Source organism: Cavia porcellus, unplaced genomic scaffold, assembly GCF_034190915.1.
Source record: "Cavia porcellus strain 051 isolate PalLab524CR breed Dunkin Hartley unplaced genomic scaffold, mCavPor4.1 scaffold_13, whole genome shotgun sequence".
NCBI classification, from domain to species: domain Eukaryota; kingdom Metazoa; phylum Chordata; class Mammalia; order Rodentia; family Caviidae; genus Cavia; species Cavia porcellus.
Window position 1 is genome coordinate 18,260,619 of NW_026947496.1, and position 26,316 is coordinate 18,286,934.

At 43.3% G+C, this 26,316-nt stretch overlaps 1 protein-coding gene across 1 annotated transcript in view; it reads right to left on the reverse strand.

Moving 5' to 3' along the window:
• The window catches only part of Ranbp9 (RAN binding protein 9), a 90,011-nt gene extending 78,615 nt beyond the window's left edge, over window positions 1–11,396 (reverse strand). Inside the window, exon 1 of the mRNA XM_063259898.1 lies at window positions 10,727–11,396. Coding sequence (XP_063115968.1) covers window positions 10,727–11,246 — 520 coding nt within the window. The 5' untranslated portion in view covers window positions 11,247–11,396. The remainder of the gene's footprint in view (window positions 1–10,726) is intronic.
• Window positions 11,397–26,316: the final 14,920 nt, after the last annotated feature.

The window sequence follows — 26,316 nt, forward strand, 5'->3', positions numbered from 1 at the left end:
CTAGTAAGAACAAGACAAAACTAGAAGCACAAGGCCTACTTTTTGTTTATGGGCTGGAAGATTACTGCTGTTTTATATTTTATAGTCTTAAAAAAAAAAAAAGAAAAAACTCACAGTACCAAAGTTTAAACTTTATAATCACAAAGTCATCAATGTTGTTTTCTATATGGCTCTAGAAGAAAATAAATATACTGCTTCAAACTCTAGCAAAATTAGCTCTTTTTATTCAAACATTCTGTCAACTCCACTTAAAAAACTGGAGTTTGAATGGAGCCCACCCCAGGCCACACCCATCCACTCTCCAACCTGAGCCAGCCACTGCCTTTCTGCAAACACAAACCTGCCTTTCTTGCATCACCATGCCTCAATATACCTAGAATGCCTCCCAAAGAATCCTCTTTGGCCTTGGAAAAGATTTCCTAAACACTCTGCACGTTCCCACCACCTTTTCTGCTCCAGACACATTCAGGTCTTTCTCAGTTCTTCACACTGACCGACTAGCTAGTCTCTGCAAGTTTGTGCTAGTTCCACTTCCTATAAATGGCAAGCTCTCCCCACCTTCCTTCTTTGGCCAGGTTAGGTTCTCCCCACCCTTTAGGTCTTTTACTTAGCTCAAGCCTTCCTTTCTTGTTCTTTCTCTAACTTCTTAGACCTCATCTAACCTTTTCACATGCACTCATGGTTACATAAATCTCCCTACAGCAGCAATACACTGATCACTTTCTCTGATTATTTTACTGATTCTGCTTTTTAAAATTTCTGGGCTTGCATGGACTTCTACCTCAGCTTTAATTATTTCTTCCTAGGTCCAAAATGGATTCTGACATCACCTGAAACTATTCCCCCTCAGAAATTAATATTACACTCCAAGGTCTCCTGTGCTATACCGCATCTTGAATACAAATTAGCTCAAATGCACTTGATAAATATGAGAACTGTGCAAGCATGAAAAAGAAACCATCTGGTTCATCTCGGGTACATTAACGAATTAAAAAGAAAACTTTAGCAATACATATATGGCCCTATGTTTAAAACAAACACACACCTAGGATTACTACAGAAGGGCATGCCTACTGTGCAGTGATTCAGGAACTGCTAGACTCACCATGCTAAGCCATGTGGACAAAACTGCAGCAGTAGAGATTAAGAGGCACTAAGACGCCTCCTCTGTTGATATTAGTATGGATTTATGAAGCTCATGTATATTAGTTTTATCTTTGGGTTATAATTCAATACTACATTTTTATCTCTCCAACCACCCTGGCTTTGTCTATTGGCAACTTTTTAATTTGGCTCTCCTATCTTCTGAACATCCCCCCATTACGTATTTTTTGTTTTTGTTATTTACTGGCACTGAAAGATGCTCAACTTTACTGTTTCATATACTAATCCTCACATCACCCATTTCTCCAAGGAGCCCAGCTTGCTTTTACTGAAACAAGGGTATTAGAACTCAAGATCTGGATACTATGTGTGTTCACTGTTCTTAGGCTAACACTGCTTGTAGGCTCTTCCAAGAGCAAAGATATACATGTGCATATGCACATATCTACATTTCTATTTAATCATTTGTATCTATGTTAGGCTAAATTCATGCTGATGTCCTGAATTCTGAGATGACAGAATAAAGATAGATACAAAGGAGACAAGCCTATAAACTGGGCCCCTGTACTTCACCTACAGATTGAGTCTGTACTTTTTCTGCTACAGGCTTCCATCCGCAAGGCAGCAGCACCATTAAGTGTGAAGCACAACTCCAAACTTCAAACACATAGAAATGGCTTGTATTCTAACATAGCCCACTAAAGGGGTAATCTGACAAGACAGTAGAAATACACATCCTGGGTCACCCATCTAGAAGATACCTTCTTCAAGACCACATAAAAAACCTCAACCCAATCCCAGCACTCTGGGAGGCTGAGGCATTAAGCTTAACCCCAGCACCAAAAGTTGCTGGGCTAATCAACAACTCAGCAAGACTCTGTCTCAAAATAAAGGTTGGGAAAGTAAAAGAGTATGAAGGCTTTGTGCTCAAGCCCGGGACCTCCAGACACACTCACACTCTTGAGGGCGCTCTCTGTATTCTTCAGTGTACCTTTCTTTAACTGTGCCTAACAAAGCTTTCTATCCTTCTCACTGCTGTGTCCTGGAAATTCTTTGTCTGTGAGCAAGCCCACAAAGCGACAACCCACTCCAATTGAAATCCCTACCTCCTGTTTAGGGCACTTCCTCAGACCCCATCTGTGACAACTCTAACTTCCTTTTGCGTATCTGCAACAGTGAGAAACCTGGCTGCCACCATCTGCACATTCATTTATTTAATTGTTCAATTCAGCAGATGTGTACACACATTCCCTGTTTAACGACCTACCTCATTAATAGCTGTACAGACTTACCAACAGCCTGCTCTGACTCACAGCTCATCTTTTGTTTTGCACAGTTCTCTACAACTTCTTTACAGAGCCTCAATGTCTTTTTTTGGTACAGTACCTTGGTTATAGAGTACTGTAATTTTTGCTAATTGCACTGTATAGTACAGTGTAGTTTTATGTGCTGTTGTATGTTAACCACATTATTGCACGTAACAGTTACGCAAATAAAAGCAAGTCATCAAGCTGGATTTCCTTTGACCACTGCTTTGTTCTGAATTTTGGGGGGCTGAGGGTAGGGAAGTGAACTCAGGACCTCTGGCTTGCCAGGTGGGTGCTGCGCCACTGAGCCATATCCCTGGCCCTGTTCTGAATACTGTAATATATTTACTATCTGCAATTCTTTATTTAGTGATCAATTCACTTAGCGATCTAGTCACAGAACATGCCTTGGTCTTAACAGGGAATGCCTGCATAGCAGTATCAGAACCGTGAGCCCATTCTGCCATGGAATGCAACTTGTATCTACTAGAGCTCAGGACTCGGCAGCTTGCTTTGCCTCTAGTTTTAGATTCCATTAATTTCCAAAGTTCCTTAGGTCAACACCTTTTCCCCTCTTCCCTGGGGCGGTCTCATGTATCGCAATCTACAGTCTATCCTGGGGTTTTGCCTGACTCCTAAATGACTTTTTAAAATTTGCATACACCGAAGTTCATTCTTTGTGCTGTAAATTTCTATAGGTCTGACAAAGAGGTAGTGTCACACAACCATAACTTCATGTCCTAATTATGTATCCTACATAAACATTTATTACAATTACAGTGTCATGCAAGCTACCCTAAAAATAGCCCCTTTGCTGCTTCCTTGACCGTCTTCTCTCCTCAGACCACTAACTACTCATTTTTTCTTCTATCTCTATAGTTCTGCTTTTCAGGACGTTATAAAATTGAAATCACAGATTATCTAGGCTTTGAAACTATTTCTTTTACTTAGCAATATGCATTTAAGACCCATAAATATTTCTGTGTGACTTGACAGCTCACCTCTTTTCACCCCTGGTATTATCCCACTGGACATATCTCAGTTTATCCATTCAGCAAGTCTGGAAGGAGATCTTGGTTGCTTCCAGTTATTTATGATTACAAATAAAGTTGTGGCAAACATTTTACAGGCAGAGATGGTGATGCAGTTTAGTGGTAGAGTGATGCCTAATATGCTCAAGGCCCTGGCTCCACTCCCAAATGCCACCAAAAATAATAGTAATGCACAAGCAAGATTTTGTGTGGGCATAAATTTCGTATCAGTTGGGGAAGTACCTCAGAGCACAACTGCTGGATCCTGCAGTAACAGTAAAAGTACATTTAGCTCCCTTTGGAACTGCCAAACCGCAGTCCACAGAGGCTCTACCTCACTGCATTCCCACCAGCTACAAGGGTCCCGGTTGTTCCGCATCCCCTTCAGCAACTGGCACTGTGAGATTGATTTTCAGTTTTAGCCATTCTAATAGGTACTGCTTCCTCTTTGTTTAGAAAACACTGGTGACAAAGGCTAACCCTTGAATGACATCCATCATTTCAATTAACCACCAAGTACTTCCATCTCAAAGAAAAAAGCCCAAGACTAAGGATCTAAGGCTGCAAAGAATCACCACCTCCAGCACTGCACACAAATGCCAGCAGAAACTGACTGGGCTTGTAGATTATTAGGGCTGCAGCTTCTGCAGTGCTCCAGTGGATGGTTACATTCCATAGACTTTTTGGTGGCTGCCACCCACTCTATTTTTTTGCCAAAGTCCTGTTAGTTTTAGCCTACAAATGTGAGGAAGTCATGGTTTTCTCAACAACTCATCTCTGGCATTACAGCAGCAATGTCCATATCTTCTAGGACATACCTTCCTATTTTCTTTTTCTTTTGTACCAGGAATCCAACTCAGGACCCTGCACTTGCCCGGCAAGCACTTGTCTGCTGAGCTATATATCCCGGACCCTCCTTCCTTTTCTAGGCTTTCTGAAGACTTCACTTCTACACTTCCTTCTCAACATCACTGGAACACCAACTCCCCAAATCTCTACGCGAGACTCTCTTCCAGAATGGGCTATGTAGAAATCATGTGAAAAGCAATCAAACACCCTTGATTTCCTTCATATTCCCATCCTTTCATCACCCCAGATCACCAGAAACATGTCCTTCATTAGTATTACAACCCACTTTCAACAGTCCTGCACTAGACAGCGGCCCTCTGCTGCATAAAGTCTGATAATCTGGCAAATAACCATCACTAAGCATTAACAATGTCCCCTGGCCACTCCCAGTGCCATCAACAACTGAAATCTTCAGTCACCCTGCTCCCTGTCCCTCTCAATGGCTAGTCCACATCTCCACCATTCTCTTTAAATCTTCTACTCAAATTCAGAGAACCTATACCTTCAAGAAAATAAACAGGAGATGTGGTCGCACTCAGCTCGCCACACTGTCTGTGGTGTATTTCCATGGCAGGGCTTCACCTCTTCCATTTTTATCAGAGGAACAGCATGTACCTTACTCCTCCAAACTACCTGTCCTGTGCTCCGGAAACACATTTCCTCTCCCCAAGCCCTTATTTATTCAGTCCTCAGTCCTTGTATTTTCATCCTCTTTCTCTTTAGTTTCTCCTTCCCCTCAATCCTTAAAAGCAGTTAAATTAAAGCAAGACTTAGAAATGATACACCTGTGTCTAACAGACCCAACTGTAGCTAATCCAAAGGGACCTTTGGGGGTTTTGTTTGTTTGTTTATTTTTGAGACGAAGTCTCACTATGTAGTTCAGGCTAGCCTTGAACTCACGGTGATCCTCCTGCCTTGGCTTCCCAAATGCTGAGATCACAGGCATGCCCCACCACACCCTATTCCAAAAGGATTTTAAGGATAATTTAATTATGTGGGATTTTCACCTCATATGCTGACATTAGAAGCTAAACACCAGCTAAAACATAACTCTTGATACGAGCCATTAAAAACTGAAGAAGACGTCCCTTCCCCTCCACCCTGTGTACTGCCTAATCTCCTCTCCATTGGCATTTCCCAGGAGTGCCCATGCACACTATCCTCTAGCTTGCTCTTTCCATTTACTCTTTAGACCTGGAGAAATTTCTGCCCCTGTCACTCAGTTCAAACTGCTTCTTCTCTAAGGTTTCCGCGGGGAGGTGCCTGCACCCACTGCATTAAACCTGACTTCTACTCTCCACTCAGCACTTGGGACACCACACTCTTTGCCACCTGGGTTCCTCTCAAGGACTATAACTCGGGCTCCATCAATGGCACTGTTGCTCAGGATTCCAGCTTTGACCTGTTCCTTTCTTCACCCTACACGCTCTTCCACACATTCTCAGTTGCAACTACCACCTAGACCCTCAGCCAGCCATAACCCAGAGCTGTCTCACATTGCAGGTGAACTCCAAGGTTCCTGTCACCCCTTCCGGGGAGGGCTGGTCCCACACTGTGCCTACTGAATGAAGCTGGGCCAGATTAGTCTTATGCCGGGTGAGTAGTTTGTGTTCTGTGACTACTGTACACCCTACTGCTGACAATGTAGGTCAGCATCCGATCTGAAGGCCACAGTTCACACATCGCACATGAAGAGTTCTGCCCAGCTGAGAATGACAGCAATTAGCTAGGTCAGTATGATAAATTTAAAATGGGGAGGACAGTATAAGGCAATCGATACGGAAGAGAAGAAAACCAGAAACTTGCAACTGTAGTGAAGTGTCACCTCAACTACAGAACAGAGTGAAAAGTCATGAATTTCAGCTGGTGAGAGCAGAGTCCCCCAAACTCCAGAACCGTTCTGTCCTGCCACGAGATTCCTCTGTTTTTCTCTGGTTTAGTCAGAGCACAGCATTAAGATTCCTACTTTTACTTAGCTCCAAATATACTGTAATATAGTACTGACTTCTCCAAAATAATTATTTTATTCATGGTTCACTATAGGAACCTAACCAAACCAAACCTCACCCTTTTCTCCGTCCCCACCCTTCCTCAGATCCTCTGAGTCTTACCTTTAACCACCCACAATACACCTGCTCTTCTCTGCCCCTACCGCTGACCCAGATGAAGTCCTTATTTCTAACGAGGTCTAACAAAACAATCTTCTACCTGAGTTTGCTATTTCCTGTCTTGTACCCCTTGAATCCATCATGCCATCAAGAGTTCCAAATTGCTAGAAGATCCAAACACACAAACAAATTCTCTCCCCTATGCCTGTACTTTTGCATCTTTTAAGAGTGAACAGTAGCCTCAAGTTGTCCATGAAGGTTCCCCTGACCCATCTCCTTCACCCCTTCCAGTGCTGCCCTGGGAGATACTCCTCCTGTCTTCTACAGTGCTCTTTATAACTCTTCCCTTACTACTGTTTTATATTGTCTGACCTCTGAGTTAAAGACTGTATCACATTCACTTTTGACTGCCTAGAACCTTGCAAAAAGCAAACACCAAGACTGCTGAACAAATGAATGAAGGGTGAGCAGACATGCGTCCAAACTGCTCTGAAGAATTATGTCCTGTAGCAACTGTGCAATCAATTAGCATTACTGCTTTCCACTTTTCTAGTATATTATTAGATTCACTTAATTCTTTTCATTACCATCTGGTATTTTTAAAGATAATTTCCCAAAATTTTGGCAAAGAGATCCCTGAGAAAAGCTCAGTTTAGTTTTTAAATTTCTTGATTTTAAGGAATAGGCATTTGTACTTGCAGACAATCAAGTATTCACAATAGTATCTGTTTAATCTGAAAAAAATGCAAGAAATTTAACAAGCAATTACATTTAGGAAATGTTATAGATTATCGACCTGGGATGGATGCAGAAGGGGGAGGGAGTTAGGCATACCAAAATTCAACTTACTTGGCTAGATACTGTCAATGCTTCGATTAAAAGTGCAATTCATTACTTGGTCACTCAATCATTACTTGGTCACTGGTCATTCTCAAATTTCACTTATCTGGTATTTTCCCCCAGCTACCTTAAATCATCAAAATAAATGTTATTTTCTGTAGTGTTAGTGTTCCAGTTACTTTTTTCGCTCCAGAGGGAAGTACTTTCAATCTCAAATATTCTTCAGCCAGCATGGTGGCACACCTGTAATCCCAGTACTTGAGAGGCTGAGACAGCAGGATCACTGCAAGTTCAATGCCCGAATGGCCTACACAGCTCCAAATACATAGCAAGATCCTATCTTAAAAACAAAAACAATAACCAAAAAAACTTCAAATAGTCTTCAAAAATTATTGATATGAACATCTATTTAAATAATTAAGCCTCATTAAAAACTGGAAGAGGCAGTATTACGGTATACTGGAGAGAGCACTACATTTGGGGTCAGTGAAAATTACGCATCCAATCCTGGCTTAGTTGTGACTGGGAAAAATCTAACATCCAGGTGCTCCCACTCTCTTGAATCTAAAATAACTCACAATCCTGTCCCGATCTACCAGTGTGTATCAAAACGCTCTGTGAAGCATCCAAATAGTGGAAGTAACTTGAAAAATAAAAAGTGCAAACTACAACTGAAACGTCTGGGCTAGATGAATCCACTGTCATATTCATTTAAAGTAGAATAAAAGTATAACCAAGTGCAAACCTGTCATTTTTGTATTAACTCAATACTGACAAGAACTCTAAACGAAGAGTGTCCGCCCCTGGCTGTTTCAATAGTTGGTATGTGACCACTAAGCAAATGCCTTTTTAAAAATTTTAAAACTCACAATTTTGTACACACACTATCACTTCTCTGCAATTCAGTGAACTGTATGTGTATATCTGTATTAACATCAATTCCCTCAAATCATTCAATGAACAGTACTATTTTCAAAAGCAGTGATTCCAATTTAGAATAACATCTTAAATACAGACTACCTTTAAAAAGAAGAAATTATGATCCTGTTTCAAAAGTATGAAAAATTACTGCTCTGGGCAGCTGCCATGAACTGCGGCCCATCATGCCACCCTGCCTTGGAGCCAATTGAGTACAGACTGAAACCTCCAAAAACTGTAACACATAAACCTTTTTCTCCCCTCCCCCAAAATTTACTGCACTGGAAAATAATTATGGTCAAACTTTTGAAATTCTGTAATATACAAAAACATGAGTAGTTGTTTTTAAAAATGTGTCTTATAATGCTAGCTAAAATCAGTGCAGCAATGACAGGTTAAAAAAATCCACTCTTACTTTATGACTTAAAAAGTTTTCTTACCCACCACCTATGACACTTGCCCTTTATTCCAAAGTCTGTTGCCCAGTACATCTGGTGGGGTCTTCTCAGAAGACACACAGTTAACTAATGGTAACAACAGACGGCACACAGAGACACTGAAATAAGTAACAAGACAAGGAGGAAGAGGAAGAGAGACTGTGTGACAAGAGGTAAGGTTGAGACAAAGAGAAGATTTTTAAAAACAGAGAGGGCGGGGGATTCAGCTCAGCGGCATAAGCACCTGCCTTGCAAGCAGGCAGTCGTTCAATCCTTGCAAGCAGGAGTTCAATCCCCAGTACCGATTAAAAAAAAAAAAAAAAAAAAAAACAGAGACAAATAAGGACAACAACATCTGTTCTTCTAGAAGTAAAAGTTTATGTTTATAACAGTGATGTTTCCAGAAAGAGAATCTCAGTATTACACAACAGAAAGCAGTAAAAAGGCCAACAGGAAGACTAATTGAGACAGCAGTGTCATAAAAACTCCAAACTCCACCGCACTGCACTTAAAGGTGCACTTTTCTCCGACCCAAATCATTAATTTTATGTAAAAGATGTTAGTAGAATTAAGGCAGGCAGTGTTAAATAAACTGTAAAAACACACCTTAGATACTATGGAAATTACACCATCCAGTTCAATCACTCAGGAACAAACTGGGGCCTTATCTTCTACCTGCAATCACAAATGACTGCAGGACCACCAAAAGCTAGGTAAGGATTCTTTAATAATCTACATATATTGCTTCTAATTTTATAAGCTAATGATACCATCAACCATAAACTCAAGTTTGGCAAGTCCAACAAAAGCATTCTATAGCCACAGGAGAAGTAAACATTTCATAACAGCACTGTCCACCCAAATTTTAAAACAAATTACAAGGAATTAACAACTTGTCCTAACATATGAAAAAAAAAAACCAAAGATCTGCTATTTGGAAATTTTCATCCATTTAGATAAAGGAACATTCAAAACTGAAAGATTAAAAAGGACTGTTAAATGAGGCCTATTTTTGTGCACGATTCTTTGCAGCCGAATCATTTGGTAAATTTCTATTGCCATTCTCCATTCCGATTAGATCCTAACTTTCTTATCAAGTTTCTTCCCAAATTTCAGTCCTTTCAAGAATTTAACCACAAAGCTGTTTACACCTTCTTCACACAGGCCACTAGGATCAGAGTAAGACCCTCCCATTGTAGCCAATCAAAATGAGGCTGCTTAGAATGCAAAAGCTCCTGCTTTGGGTTTGGGGCCTAAAACACCAATTTGTTTCCAGACTAATAAACTGGATTTTTTTTTCCTGCCACACAAGTAAACGATGCATGTCATTAATCTGGGCCACATTTCAAAAATCTCTATTACAATTTATAATTTTATATACAATTTAATTGCATAAAGCTTTGTTTTAACCTAGTGAAGGTAGGCAGGTGGAAGGTGGAGGTAAACAAACATAAGCCTAAGGTTGTTTTTAACTGCAGGTGGAAATACAAACCAATTTTTAAAAGACTAAACTTCTTTTTAAAATCCTTGTTTTCAACCAGACTTCACATAATACAAACCCGGAAATATAGGGCATTTCCAATCTGGAGGAGTAGGTGTCTGCTCTCCTAAGACTCGTACTCTTGGCTTTGGTATAAAATACACTGCAATCAAACTTGGGCCCCTGTCCTTTTGTGCCCCTAGACAATCTCTGGCCTAATTTTGGACAAAATCCACTAATTACTTCTCCCCCCTATGGACCCCTGTTCTCCCTTAATTAGAAATCGTATCTTAGAATCGTACCTCACCACCCCCCCCAACCTCCATACGTAAGAGGAGAACGTCTGACCCACCTGGAGAACAATGTAACCCAACTCCAGTCCATAGATTCCTCCACCCAAGCCCTAAGATTTATCTTACAGGGCAATCAAAAAGCGAGTCGCGTCCCGTCACCCCGAATTCCCTCAAGGTGTCCTCCTGGCCGGCCCAGGATTCCCAGCTCCTTCCCCACCTGGGGGCATTGCACTCCCGTCCTTTCCCAGAGAACCTCGCCCCGCACCCTCGGACCTTCCTCCGGACCGCGGCGCCTCTCAGGCAGCGGAACACGCGGACAATCGCCTCGAAGGTCGGGGTCGGGACCCCGTGCCCCGTACCTTTGTAGTGCACCCGCAGGTTGTTCTGAGATAGACCAATGTAGCTGAACTTGTCCTTCGGGCTCCAAGACCGAGGCAGCGGCGTCTCCTGCTCGTCCACGGCAGGGTAGAGGCGCCTCAGCCGCCGCTGCAGCTCCTTCTCCTGCTCGTTGAGGGCCGAGTCCCCGTGCGGGAAAGGGGCCGCGGCGCTACTGCCCGCCGCCAGGGCCGGGGCGGCAGGGGCGACCGGCCCAGGGGGCACGGGGAGCGCTCCGGCCGTGGCGGCAGGGCCGGGGGGCGGCGGCGGCGCGGCAGTGGTCGGAGGCGGCGGCGGCGGTGGCGGCGGCGGGGGATGGAGGAGCAGCGCGGACGCCGCGGTCCCCAAGCCGCCGCCGCCGCCGCTGCCGGGCGAGCCGGCCGGAGAGGAGCCGACGACGGCCGGGGACACGGGCAGGACGCCGGGACCTGGGGCCACGGCCGCGGGGGGCGGCGGCGGCAACTGTGGCTGCTGTTGTGGCGGCGGCGGCGGCTGCCCGGACATCCCGGCCGCGACTCAGCCTGCGGCCGCCTCCACCTCTTCTTCCTCCGCTTCCCGGGGGCGCTGTCGCGGCGGCCGGCGGCACCAGGCGCTCAGTCCGCCCGCCCCGGAAGCAGGCGCGGGCCGCGCGCCCGTGGAGAGCGCGGCCGTTGGGGGACTTGGCGGGCAGGAGCGGGCTGCTGGCGGCCCGGAGAGCCCGTTGATCGGAGCACGGGCGCGCGGCCCGGGGACCAGGCGACGCGGGAGGGCTCACGGAAAGGAAGGCGCTTGGGCAACCGCGGATGTTTCCCGGCGGGCTGGCGAGCGCGAGACGCTGCGCGCGGGCGGCGCTAGCGAGGGGGCGGGACGGAGGCCGAGAGGCGGGGACGGAGGCCGGGAGGCGGGGACGGAGGCCGGGAGGCGGTCCCGCAGCCGGGCGCCGCTCCCCTTCAGTCACCGCTCCCCGGCTGGCAGGGGCTGTGACGCTGTGGATCCCTTCTGAGCCGGCAGCAGCCTCCCGCGAGCCGCCCGTCGCCGGGAGTCTCCTCCCACCTGACTTCTTTTTGTTGTTGTCGCCCCACCTCCCCGCCGAGCCGAAGTGCCGCTTCTCGCCCAGGCCAGAGTAATCGAGCCTCGCTGTGGCCGCCGCGAGCGCGACCGGAGGGCGTCCCGGAAGCGCGGGGACCCGGACAGTCGGCACCTGGAGCGCGGCCCCCGCTCGGCGGTCCGCGCCCGATCCCGCTCCCGCTGCTGCTCGCCGCCTCCTGCTTCGGGAACTTCCTGCTTTTCCTTTAATCCCGTAACCTTGACCGTGTGGGCAGTGGAAACCATTTCTTAAGGCAAAATCTTCCACTTAAAACAGTGACTATTTCATTAATTTTACGAGGACTCCAAGTGAATTTAACCGGGAGGCAGGAGTCGCGTTGGAAATACTAATGCTGTCTGGCGTACCTTCAAAGAGTGGGAACACCAACTGTACGAATTCCAGGCGGTAGTGTGTATAATGTCTAGAGACCTCAAAACATTTTATAGGCTCGTTAAATCTCATTGCAAGCCTTTGTTAGGTAACAGCATTATGCCCATTTTTTTTTTTAAAGAAGGAAACAGTCACTGAGGTTAGCAGAGTCAAAAATAGGACTTCCTGCTTTGCAGTTCCCAATAGAGTGCTTGGTCAACTAATTTGGCAAGTGTTTCTCGCTGACCCATCATAGCATTACTATTTTGTTTTCACCACTTCCCTTTGTTTAGTTTGTCTTTTCTCTGGCTGGCAAAATTAATGTTTACACGTGTGAAATGCGTAGTATTGTTTCTGATATTTTATTTGCTTCCGATGATGTTTATGATTATACTGTTGTGAAATAAGGAATTTGGCTGAGCAGAGAATTCTTTATTTTGTTTTGACTCATATTAAGTCAACAGTGATTTAATTGAAGCTCCTCAACTCCTGGGTGGAATTAATAATCACTCATAGTAATAATCACTCATAGTAATTTTCAATTACGGGAACAACTAGATGTCCAGTTGTTCTTTGATAAAAATAATGATTGTAACCTGTTGTTTTGAAGACTTTATTCGGGTCTCTGCACTTTAAATCACATGATGTTATTGTATTTAAATTGTATATACTGCCTGGCATAGGGGTGCACAGCTGTAATCATAGCACCTGGAAAGCTAGGTGGGAGGATTTTGGTGAGGATAAGGTCAGCCTGAACTATACAGCGAGAGCCTATCTCAAAAATAAATAAGTTATTCACACTTTCATTTATATTATGATAACAATAAGTTCAATATAAGCCAAGCACAATTTAAATGTAGGCTAGCAATGGTAAAAGAAATGAATTCCAGTGCTCATCATATTTTCTTGAAACAGTCAAGATTTTATTTATGAAAATGTACTTTTTTCCATCAGCACACTTAGAAACCACTTAGAATTTTATTCCTAGGAACGATTAAGGGAGTAAAATTACCTGACATTTCGTTAGAACCTTTTTCACTGGTTGTTCTCCAAACAAGCAACCTCAAGAAACTAATCAATACAGTTATGGAAGAAGACACTGTGAAATGGGTACTTCCTCCTAGGAGAAAGGAGACAGTAGAAAACATTGATAATGTCATTTGGGAAAGTCACATACTTAGTGATATTTATAAAAAGACACAAAAGTACCCGTGCCCTTTGGCTTATCCATTCAAAGAATAAAAACCAAGCAACAAAATTTAAATGTGTAAGTGCTTTAGGCCTAAAAATTTCAACAAGAGATTAACGATAGATGACATATTCCAAATAATAATTTGGAATCAAATTCAATGCTGACTTGATTCATTTTCTTTCGTTGCTGGGACAAAATACCCAACACCCAAAATGAAGGAAGGAAAAATTATTTAGCTCACAATTTGTGGAGGTTACAGTCCATAATCAGCCAGGCCAAGGCAGGGTGGAGTGGCAGAGAGGCAACAGTTTGTAGTAGCGGAAGATAGAAAAAGCATCAAGAGCATAAAAGGGAGGAGAGCGTTAAGAGATGACTCTCTTTCTTATATTGTGTTTACGCTACCCACCCTAGAGTGGGTATAGCACTCACACTCTTATCCCAGCACTGGGCTATGAATCAATCACAAATTCTAGAGGCCCACCCCCAGGACTGTATAAGGCTTTGGGGGACATCCAGACACAAACCATAACAAATGCCCAACATGAAGGGCATTATCCTATACCCCACTCAACAGAATTGGGTTACAAAAACATATAACATATTTATGTGATTTTTTAAAATGTATCCCTCCTGGGCAGTGAAATTTCCAGATAATTCCAACAAATTAGAAGTTTCCCCTATTCAACTCAGTGATCTCAGGCCCAATTTCTGGCCTCCTCCTTCCAGCCTTTCTTGTATTAAGTATGAGCTAAAACAAATATTGTATGGCTTCTTAAAAATATAATTTTGAAGACATGGAAAAATGATTATGATGTAAATGAAAAAACCTATACAATAATTATAGCACCGCTCAAATCATTAGCAAACAAACATAAAACATAAAATGTTTCTATAATGGACAATTATACAATCAAAATAAATTTTTATTACAAATATATATTATATACAGGTATAAATGGTAAAAATCCATTAGCCATGAAGCTACATTTTCAGTCTTTACCATTATTGCTACAATTTTACTATTTACAGGGTTTTTCAATAGCAAACAGAGCCAAGTGTGGCTGTCTGAAGCAGAGAAAGAATTTACTGGAACAAAATTGAATGGTTCTCAGAATTGTCCAGAAACCCGGACAAGTTGAATTGAAAACAAAGGCCAAAAGAGGACACACAACATAGACTGGCTCTGACCCCAAGGGTCACAGAAATCCCCCCATATACCATCTTTAGACTCATCTCTCTGACACCCTAAGCTTTACAACTCTCACTCCAACTTTGAAGTTGACCAGGTCAATATTGTGAGCCCATGCCAGGACTAGCAGTAAGAACTTAGGCAATGATTGGGTTATTGGGATGCTAAGTTATTGATACTTTCAGTTCTGGGTGGCCCAATATGTATTGGTTAAAGACTCCAGAGCTGATCCTTCTGCCAGTGAGCATTCTCATGCATCCATGGAGTACCTTACAAATCTTATTTCCTGTGTGTGGTCAGACATGAATACCCCTAGAACATATAAGAAAGTGCCAGAACATAGTAAGAAAGGGCCAGTGATGCCCACCACAGAAGTTTTCTATATCATGAAAGGAGCTCAGATATCAGCCAGCTTGTTTCAGGAAATACCCATAACAGTATACTTCTATACACTACAAAATGTCATCACAGTGTGTGCCAAAATCTACAATATGGGTGTAGGGTCTGTATTAATTTTCTTTTTCTGCATAGAAATCACCACCTGAACTTAGCATCTTAAAATAATATTATTCCATAGTTTTATGGAGCAAAAACTGGTTCAACTTCACTGGATCCTCTGATTTAGCATCACTCAACCATTTCAGATGTCAGGGGGATGCTGTCATTTCAAGTCTTGACTGGAGAAGGATCATCCCTTAGTTCACCCATGTGGTTTTTGATAGGATTCAGTTCTTCAAGAGCTTTAGACCAAAGGTTTCAGTTCCTTGCTAGTTGTTGACCAAAAGTAGTTCTCAGTGCTTTGGACCATTGGACCTCTCCAACATGGCAGCCAGTTTCATCACAGTGTGAAAGCCAGGAAGGCAACAGTGATGAGACAAAAATCATCATCTTTTACAACTAAACCACAGGCATGACAACCCACTGCTTTTACTGTGATCTGTTTGTTAGAAGTAATTCACTACAGCCCATGCTGAAAGAAGATAAAACAAAGCCATTTACAGGAGGAGGGTAGGCATTGAAACCTGCCTGTGGCATAGTTGTTACAAGTTCCAGTGACTCCAGGACACTAGCCTACCACATTCTCATCATACATAGCTTCTAGCCCAGAAATTGGCAGACTTTTCCTATAATGAGATAGGTTGTGAATATTTTAGGCTCCATTGGCCATATGGAGCCTGCTGCAACTATTTGACTTTGTCTCGATGGAGGAAAAGTAGCCACAGATAATACACAAACAAGCACGTGTAGGTATGTGTCAATGAAATTTTATTTATGGAAAAAAGGAGGCAACAGACTGGACTTGGCCCACAGAATATGGTTTGTGATCCCTGTTCTAGGTCTTATATCAACAGTTACTAAGTAAGGAGTCCCTGTAGAAAGCCCTCTGGACCTCCTTACTGTCCAGAAAAGTCCACATTGTAATCCCATGGAAAAGTTATTGGAATTCCAATAAATGAATTCCAATCTATCACTTTCAGTGCAACACACAGCAAGAATAAAGACACTAAGGCATATCTGTAGTTGTGAGGAGCGAGGGGTCCCTAAATCCAGCTAGAACAACGGCTAACTGGGACAAAGACCTGGACCCAGGGCCTAACCCACGTTTTATTAATTTATGAAGAGGGAAGAGGCTCCGAATAAGTGGCTGTGAGAATGGCAGGAAGTACGTGAGTGCTCTGAGCTGAGCTTGGTAGAAGGCTTGAAATCACCTTTGCAATATGCAGAAAGAGATATACGAAAAGATAAATCTGCATAACACAGATTGGGGTAGGGGCTAGTGTTTTGGGGTCAGTGCTTCAGTTCTGACGCCCTGAGAAGTCATAGCTTCTTTTCTCAAGGCTCATCCAATGTCAGCAGATTGCATGGCTTCACTGGGCCCAGCTCACACATATTACCTGGGAACTGCAGGTGGGGCATCACTGAGGAGTCACACTGTTTTTTACACATCAGCATCTTGGCTAGGCCCATTTGCATTGCTTAACATCAATTGAGGAAATAAGGAAATGTCCTAGCCAGCTCTGTACGTATCAGCACATGGAGGCAGGCCAAATGCTCTTCTTACAAGGAGCGTTGTCCAGGTGATCCTCCACGTCCTGCATGCTAAAGCATTGAGTGCTTTGCCATGAACTACAGCCCCAGAACCCAGGGGAAAAAATGCAAGAAAATGAACATCCTTACCTGCGAGAAGTTTCAGCTTTATGGTTAAAAATAAGTTTGTCATTTTTCCAAGGCAAGAGTGAAAAATGCTTTGACAAAGACAAAAAGTGTCATGTACTCTTTCTGCTATCCTAAGGAAAGGAATTCTCTCACCTAATCCACATCATAAACAATATGAATTAATTCTTAAATTCAGATTTTTTTTCTAGCTAGGTTATAGCTCAGAGATAACTGAAACAATTTTTTTATAGTAATGATCTTCCAGGAAGCATGAGGCCTAATTTGTGATCTAAGTACATGAAGTGGTTTAGCAGTGGAATTTATTTCACAGATCTCTACTTCTTTCATCGTGGCTGCATACCATTTTATGCATGGTAATTAATTTTTTAATGCTTTTGTTTTTCTTAAGTGCTGTCAAAGACACACAAGGAAAAATATGCTCAACAACATCTGAGATTTTCCAAAATCGCAGTATTTCAAAGATGTCAGAACATCTGTATCTTAAAAAGCGCATCAATCATAAACCTGCTTCAAAGGGTCATTTAGTGTTTTCTTTTCGGATGTGACTGGTTTATCCTACAAATACTTAACTTATAAAGAAACATCAGTCATTTAAAGTGAGATGGAATTTGCTGTGGTCTGGCTTCCAATATCACCCACTGCTCTTCATGTAGCTTTCACCATTGTCCTCGTGAAAACTCCCTAGAGAAAAAAAAAATGGATTTTTGACATATTTAAAAGACTCTTGCTGTTCTGTGAGATTCAGTAAATATAATGCAGGTACTTGACGTGACCAAAGAGGTCAAAACCACTCTGGCGTGGGTGTGGAACACCTGGCCAATCTGCTCAACAACCAAGAATATTTGTCATGCAAATCTCAATGCACATGTGATGTAATCAGTGCTTTCCAAAAGTGTGACAAGAACTTAATATAGATTGCTTATAAAGAGTCAGTGGTGGCTGGATGTGGTGGCACATACCTGTAATCACAGCGCTCTAGGAGACTGAGGCAGCAGGATCACAAGTTTGAGCCCAGGTTGGGTAAATAGTGACCTAGTGAGACCTGTCTCAAAATAAAAAACATATGAAAAAATCCGGGGATGTAGCTCAGTGTGAAAACGCTGGGTTTAATCCCCGGTACTGGGAGAAAAGGTTAGGAGAGTGTAAGTAGTCAATAGTGACCTGATCAGATTCTTTCCAAAAGAAAAAGAAAAATGTCGGCATCGAATCTCTGGAATCTGTGGATAAGAATTATTTGGAAAAGAGTCTTTTGCAAGTATGATTAAGGATCTTAACACAAGATCTTCCTATGGGCTCTAAATGCCACGATGAGTTCATATAAGAAAGAGGTAGAGGAAAATTGGAGATACAATGAGAAGCCACACATGGAGAGGAAGGTCACAGGAAAAGGTAGCCGACAGAGGTGCGGCCAGCGGCTAAGAAAGCCACAGCCCTCATCATCTGCAAGCACAAAGCTGGAGGGAGTGAAACCCAGTGACACCTGGATGGCACACTTCCAGTCTCCAGAACGATGAGAATAAACTTCCAGTGTTTTAAAAAGCCACCACCCTTGTGATCGTTTGTCATAGCTGCTAGAAAAGTAACACACACACACACACACACACACACACACAAGTTTTTTAGGTTCTGGGGAAAAACCGTTGTACAAAGTCAAGAAGATTAACCATACTCTATTGTGGAAGCCAAAGTGGTATAATAATCACATTTCCCTCATCAAAATTGCAATGATTTTAAGTGTATTTTTTTGTACGACAGTTTTAGGTGGCATGTAAATTGTACAATGCAAGAACTAGACTTGTTATTTGTCTTGATGATTCTCTCTCTCCCTCCCTCTCCCCTCCACCCTCTCTCTCTGAGTTCTGACCACATTTCAGCAAAGGAAGGGCTTATATAAGCACTCTGATTTAATGGAAAAGTAATTTTATGATTGGGGTATGAACAGAAATGGCTGTTCCACTGGGCAGAAGCATAAATGCCATGAAATTACCTTTAAGGACACTATTAGAGCGTCACTGGGCTGCTGCCGCTCAGGACCTTTACTTCTTAACCACTAGATGCCTAATGTGATATCCACTGTGCTTTAATAAACATTTAAAGCTCTGACCCCATCCGAGTAACGCTGACAGCAAGATGAGGTGTCCTAGATCCGGTTTTCTAGGGAGAGAGCCTGACACGGGGTTTTTGGTGAAAGCGATCATTTGCAAAAATGTTCTCATTTGGCAACAACAGGGGTCGAGGGAAGCAGGAGAGTGAAGAGGGAGGAACCAACCACGGCCTGGACTCAGCAAGTCTGGCGGAAGCCAGACCCCACACGGAGCCTGGAGTGCGCATGCGCCACATATTCTCCCAATTTTGGGCTCAAGTCCAAGGCTTTTATAACCTGTATTAATTACTCATTGGCCGCAGACTATGTCTCTCCCCGGGATAGCACAAAATCCTGGGCATCTCTAGGCAAGGAGCCACTGGCAACCCCACACTCCCTGCAGCCCTGAGATGGGTGCTCCTGCAGTTAATGGGAGCTGCTAGCAAGACCTCGAGGATCCAGGGATGCAAAAGCCTCACTTCCAGTTGTTTCTCTAATATTGTAATCGGCCATTTCAATGGGAACATCTGCTCCAAAAGAATTCAGAACTGAGCGTGGTGGTACATGCCTGTAACTCCAGTAGATGTAAGGTAATCTGGAAGGCTGAGGCAGGAGGATTGCAAACTGGAGCTCAACGTGGGCAATTCAGCAAGACTCAGACTCAAAAAGCAAATAAAGAAAACAAATAAAAATAAAGGCTGAGGATGTAACATAGTGCAGAGGCTCTAACTTCACCGAGAGAGGGAGAGAGAGAGAGAGAGAGAGAGAGAGAGACAGACAGACAAACAGACAGAGACAGGAAGGGAGGGGAGGGGAAAAGAGAGAGAGGGAAGGGGAGAAGCTAACAGAAAAAAAAAACATATACACATTGGCATTACTGAGGAGTGATAGGCGGTCACAAATCTAGGGAGACACATTCAGTGAATACTTCCACATTCTTAGGGGTTTAATCTGTGAAGGTCTGTTGTAAAGAAACCAGTTTTTAGAACAAAAGTGTGACCGGGAGCCCATACTGACACAACCATGTTTATCTTCATGGTCTGTATAGCTGTTTTTGCTATCTGTTAACACAATGTCTGTCTGTGTCCTTGTGGTTTATCTTAGTCTATAAGACCCTAGTAGGTTCAGGTCACATCTAGTTATTGTTCTCTAAGCATTATATTGCACAATTATAGGCTTAGTAACTGCTTCTCCTTGAAGATGCAGGGTAGATTCAAGACTGTTTACTTTTGATGGTGGCAAAGATATTCTATGTGGTGATGCCCCAGGCTTTTAAACATCTGACTCAGGGACCATCCCAAGCAGGAACTGCTAATTCAAATACCTCTCCTAGCCAAATACTTAATGTAGAAGAGTGAACCAGGTCAGGTATACAACAATAACAGGCTGAGGAGCATTAATGAATTTAAATCAAAGTGTTCAGAACATTGCCAGGGTTCAGCGCTGGCCACTGGGTCACCAGCTGGTGGACTAAAAATTAGGCTTTAACTCAGGACCAGAAATTCAGGCCAATTGCAGATGTCCTGGATCTGTTTTATGTTTGCCTGGGTCAACAAGGAAACAAAAGCTATCATTACTGGTCTCTGCCTACTGTGGGTGAACTGAAACACCAGATTTCTCAGTAAAGCTGCTCTGCCTGTAGAACCAGACCTAGAGATCTCGAGATAATTCCTGGCTTGGCAGAGAAACCTGAGTCATAGGGGCCCTTCTGACAGCATGAGAAACACCTTAGAGGAGCCAGTTGCCTATTCTAGTGCCCTGTATCTAGTAGCTCCTTAATTTCTTGCTGGTGATACAAACACACTGGTTTCATAATGCCCGACTCTAGGTCTTTCTAATTCACCCAATGGTTTTCCTTCTAATAAAGATTTATTTTTACAGTTTAATTATGATACAAGAGTATTTGTAGTATATATACAAGTATTGGAAAGATGTGAAGACACTGAACCCTGATATACTCGTGTATTGCTGGTGATAGAAAGATTAATTATAGAGCTATCTCAGGACCCAGAAATTCTACGCCTGAGTATCTACCCAAGAGCGATGAAAAACATAAATTTGCACACAAATATTCATAGCAGTATTGTTCATAATGGAAACCACCATGAAATGGAAACCATTAGTAAATGGTTTGTCCTTTAGTAAATGAAAGGAGAAATCAAATGCTGTTATCCACACAAAGGAACGTGGTACGGTAATCTAAAGGAATGAAGGTCTGATAAATGTCACAACACAGACAAACCCGGAAATACTGTGCTGAGAGGAGGATGCTATCATAAAAGGCCACATATCCTGTAAGTCAGTGTCAACTGTCCAGAGCAGGCAAATCCATCGAGACACACATAGATTGGTGGTTACTATGAGCTGAGGGGAGTGAACAGGAGAGGATATAAGCTTTCTTTTGGGGGTGGTGAAATGTTCTAAATGCGTTGTGGTGATGGTTGTACAACTTTGTGAACATACTTAAAAAAAACTGAATCGTACCCATTAAATGATAAATTATGTGGTATATGAATTATATCTCATAAAGCTCCTATTTAAAAACTGATTACAAGGCTAAGGGTACAGCACTTGCCTAACATAGGTGAAGCTCAGGCTTTTGGTTCCCAGCATGGCCAAAATAAACATGAAAAGATTACATGAAAGTCGGTGTTATAGCCACCAAATACTGTACATGGGAACCTACTTATGGTACAACTTAGTGCTTTTCTCATCTGTGGCAGCCAATAGATGTTTGTTGAATGGATTTCCATAAAGCCAGACTAGTCTATAAACAGGACTGGAGGATTCTGGTCAGTCAGATATTCTAGGTTTCTAGAAGTTCTCTTAAGAATCTGTGGATTTTCTTTCTTATGGAAAAGAAACCAGCATGTGTCTTGGCATTGGGCACACTTTCGGTAAACAGCAGTCCCATACCTCTCTTTTTGAAAGCAGTTCTAAATATCTATCACTCAACCGTTTCACTGAGTGTGAACTTTGCCAGCATTGTATTGGATTATCTATTAAAACAGGGGTAGAAACTTTAAAAGACCAGTCTTGTTTGTGTTCAATAGCCGGGGGCACACCAGGCTGAGGAATGGCTTTTTGAATGTCGAATTGTGAACAAATGGACCATCACAGCGGCTTGCAGACTTTAGAGTGTATCAGAATCACTGGAAGGTGGAACTGGGTTGAAGGCCGAGCATTTGCATCTCTAGCAAGTTCCCAAACGGTATCACCACTGGTTTTCTGCAGACCATATTTTGAGAATCACTGGACTATCATTTTTTCTTTTTCAGTTTTATAAAGTGACTAATTTTACTGAGGATCAACACATCCCCCAGACCTTTTTTTAAAAATTTTTTTGAACCAGGGATCAAACTCACAGCCTTGTACTCCCCAGGCAAGCGCTTGTGCCACTGAGCTAAATCCCTGGCCTACCTTTTTATTTTTTATTTTAAGATAGAATCTTGTAGGACTCCAACTTGCTACCCCTTAGACTCAGCCTCCCTCAGTTTTGAGATTTTAGACAGGTGACAAAACAATCAAAAAGTTACAGGAAAATTGATAATACAGCTGAAAGAACTACTTTATTTACTGCACCACTTCATTTTTTGAGACGGGATCTTGCTACGCATTTTAGGGTGGCCCTGACCTCACTTGTATAGCCCAGTCTGACCTCAAACTCATGAGGATCCTCCTGCCTCAGCCTCCCGAGCACTGGGATTACAGGTGTGCACCACTTGAGAATAAGTTGCTGACACATTGCATTAGCATCTTTATAGAATTCCTATACAGTGACAGGTGTCTACCATCACCCTGGTTGTCACACTCTACTCAAAATTTGCCAGTTGCATCAACACCATTATTTACAGCCAAAGGATTCAGGTCAGAATCATTCACTGCAGTTACTTATCATGTGTCTGCAGTCCTGAACCGATGCCTCAACCTCTCCTTAACTTTCATGACCCTGTCACTTTCGAAGATTGTGGCCTGCTGGTTTTTAGAGTATATTTTAAAAAACTATTTAAATTTACATTTTTCTGCTATTTATTCTTGAACAGATTCAAGTTATGCGTCTTGTACAGAAATATCATAGCAATGTCTCTGTGTCGTCAGGGTCTTTTGGCAGGCATCATGAAATTGCAATGTGTGCCATTAGTGATACCATTAAGTTCAGCCCCTTGATAAAGGTGACTTCTCTGCTACAAAGTTATGCTTTTCCTCTTTGTCATTAACAAATACATTGCAGAGAAGTAGTTCCCAATGATGTAAATATCCCTTTCTTCCTAAAACTTTCAGTTTATTCCATCACTCACGTAAAGCTCTGTGGTCTTATGGTTTGCTTTTTTTATTCAATAGGCTTGTGATCCATTAGGATTATCATGTATTTGGATGGCCACATAGTCTCTGATTGGACTGGTGGGAGCCTCTTCCCACTGACTTCTATGTCCTTCTGCTGTGTCCCCTCACTCTTCAAGTGCTTCCTTATTTTCTGGCACAACAGAATGCTCTGCACTCATCCTGGGCTTCCCAAGCTACAGCCCCAGGATCAGCCACTTCTCCAAGGAGCCATTCTTCCTTCTACTTGAAAACAACATTTGAAGCCCAAATCCAGACACTCCATTGCTGCTGGGGTGTTACTGGTGCCCTTGGGCCTTCTCAAGAGCTAGGGAATGCACACACAGACAAGTATTTGTCACCAGTATCTGTGCAAAGGATTATCACACATTCAGCAGTGACAACAGTGCACATGTATTGTCCTACAGTTGTTGTGGGTCAAGGACCTGTGTGGCTTAGCGGAGTCCTCTGCATCTTACAGGGTCAGGTGTGGCTGTGGTCTTATCTCAGGGTTCAACTACAGAAGGATGCATTCCAAGCTCCGTGTTGCAGAATGCTGGTCTTTGTAGGTTTGTTGAACAGAAAGCCTCAGATTCATGCTGGCTGTTAAGTGAAGGCTGCCCTCAGGTCCTTGGCACATGGGCTTGTGATAGGGCAGATCACTGCCCAGCAGCCTACTTTATTAAAGCAGAGAGAGACAGACAGACAGACAGGCAAGCAAACAGGCAGACAGAGGGTTACAGAGACAGAGACTCCAAACAAGATGCATTTTTATGCATCACAGTCACGCAGGTATCTGTTCTCTTGGTAGCCACAGGCTCTGCCCATGCACCGGAGGAGGGAGTTGCACAGACAGGAATAGCAGGAGGTATGGGATGACACTGGAGGCCACCTCAGAAGAAGGAGTTTCTTACTACAGTGACCTCACCAAGTGGCAAGTGCAAGGAGAGGAGCCAGGCCTCCCCGAAATGACCAACTGGAGCTCTTCTTAAAGGAGTCTGTGTGCTCCAGGAAACATACAAATGCATGTACTCATGTTTCTTTTTCTATCCACCCATCCATCAGCTATCTTTCTACCTCAAAAACCTTGATTCGTATTGATAATACATAGAATTCGAATCTAACATGACGGTATTCATCTTGGTTTTCTCTCTGTATTTACAATGCCCTTTTCTGATGGCAAGAAGCCTTATGACACTGATTTATTTGATCAATCCCCTGTCTCTGTGATGTTCACCCCCACAAAGAAACATCTTACATTCTGTTATGCTTGGATGCCCCATATTAACCTGGTCCATGCTTTGATTTGGATATGGTCTGGGTACGTCCTTCAAAGTGTCAGGTGCTGGAAGCCCATTTCCCAGTGTGGTGGCACTAAGGGCCACCTCTTTTTTAAAGAGGTTGGGTCCAGTGGAAGGTGATTAGGTCACTAGGGATGTGGTTCTCAGGAGGGATCCATGTGTTTATCATGAAACCTCTGTGAGTTCCCTCAAGAGTGGATTGTGTTGCAAAGAGCAATACTGGCCCCTGCCCATGCTCTGACTTCCCATCGTGCTTTACGATGTCTGTGCTCACATTCCTGCCATGATGCTGTACGCCATGTGGTGATGTAGCCAGAAGGACCTTCCCAGATCTCAGCAAAAGCCAGTACCATGCTCTTGGCCCTCCAGAACCATGAACTAAGCTTCTTTCTTCTTTTCTTTACACATTTCCCAGCCTCCGACAATTCATTACAGAAAAAGAAAATGGACCAACACATTTCACATCTGAATGCCTGGATCCCCACTTCTGGCTCTGATGCACACCGTGAGCATGCCTGTGTGTGGTTCCTCTTACCCCGTGGGCTATGCCTCCTCGCATCGGGCCTCCCCCTTGCATGAAGGCCCCCTCTACCTTGCATGGCTGTGTCACCTGCAACTCACCCTGTCTCTGCACTTCATGAAAGACTATCTTATTCTGTCCCACCTAAAACTTTAGGACAGAGCCATTCAGGAAGAAAGGGAAGGAACACATTTCTCTCTGATGTTTTCATTTTTTCCTCATTAAATACCATCCCCTGCCTCTCCCCCAAAGATGACAGGCAGTGTAAAACATTCCCTGAGCAGATGGCATAAAGTGCAAGAGTCTACTCTATAAATCTGCAGCTTATTAGTGGGAGATAAAGGATGAACTCTAACGTATGCAGCATCAGAAGAAATTTTTTTTTAAATGGAAAGAGAAGAAAAGGAGAAACAAACAAGCCTAGCTTTTTAATTCTGCCTCCATGCCCTGCCCGAGCTCATCTCTTTCCATTCTGGGAACCGAACCCAGTGCCTTCTCACTAGCTACCTCCTCAGCTTCCCCCCACCCTTTCTGAGACAAGGTCTCACATTGCCCAGCCTAGGCTCAAACTTCTGTTCTTCCCACCTAAATCTCCCAGAGTGCTGGGATGACAGCCATGAGCCATCATGCCCAGCTGTTTTCCAGCCTGCAATGCCTGCTCTTCTCTCCCTGGCGTGAGTTTAGTGCTGCGCTTGAGTCAAGCTCATGCGGATCTTCTGCATTGAAGTCCCTTGTGACCCTAGCTCATTCATTTTCTCTACTTTTAAAATTCTAATCTCCCAGGTGTGATAGTGCATACCTGTAATTCCAGGTACTTGGAAGGTTGTTGCAGGAGGATGTAAGTTTGAGGCCACCTGGGCAATTTAGCAAGAGGACCTGAGTTCAATCACCAGTAGTGAAAAAATAATCCAATTCAAATCCCTACTCACACCTCTGCTGCCCATCTGCAGACGCTTGATTCTGTACGACCTTGCATTGACCTCTGGCTTTTTCCAAATATGCATTTTTTTTTCTCCTGAGCTAGAAGTTCCTTAAAGATAAATTTTATTGTGTCTTTTGCACACTTAGGTTATAAAAACCAGCCACACTATACAGGGATGTTATGGTTAATACATTGTATCAACTTGAGAAGTCCAGAAGCTTAACAAAGTAATTCAGCAGTTGCAGTTCAGGATGTAAAGGACATGCCCTTACTGCTAGAGGATACTATTCACTGTGTTAACTTGAGAAGTTCAGAAGTTTCACTAAGTGATCTAAGGGGACCAGGACCCTCACTTTGTAAACAACCCGAGCCTGTGCAGGAGGAAGACACAGAGGTGGTGTGAGTGCTACGCCTACCCAAGGGGGAGCAGCCTA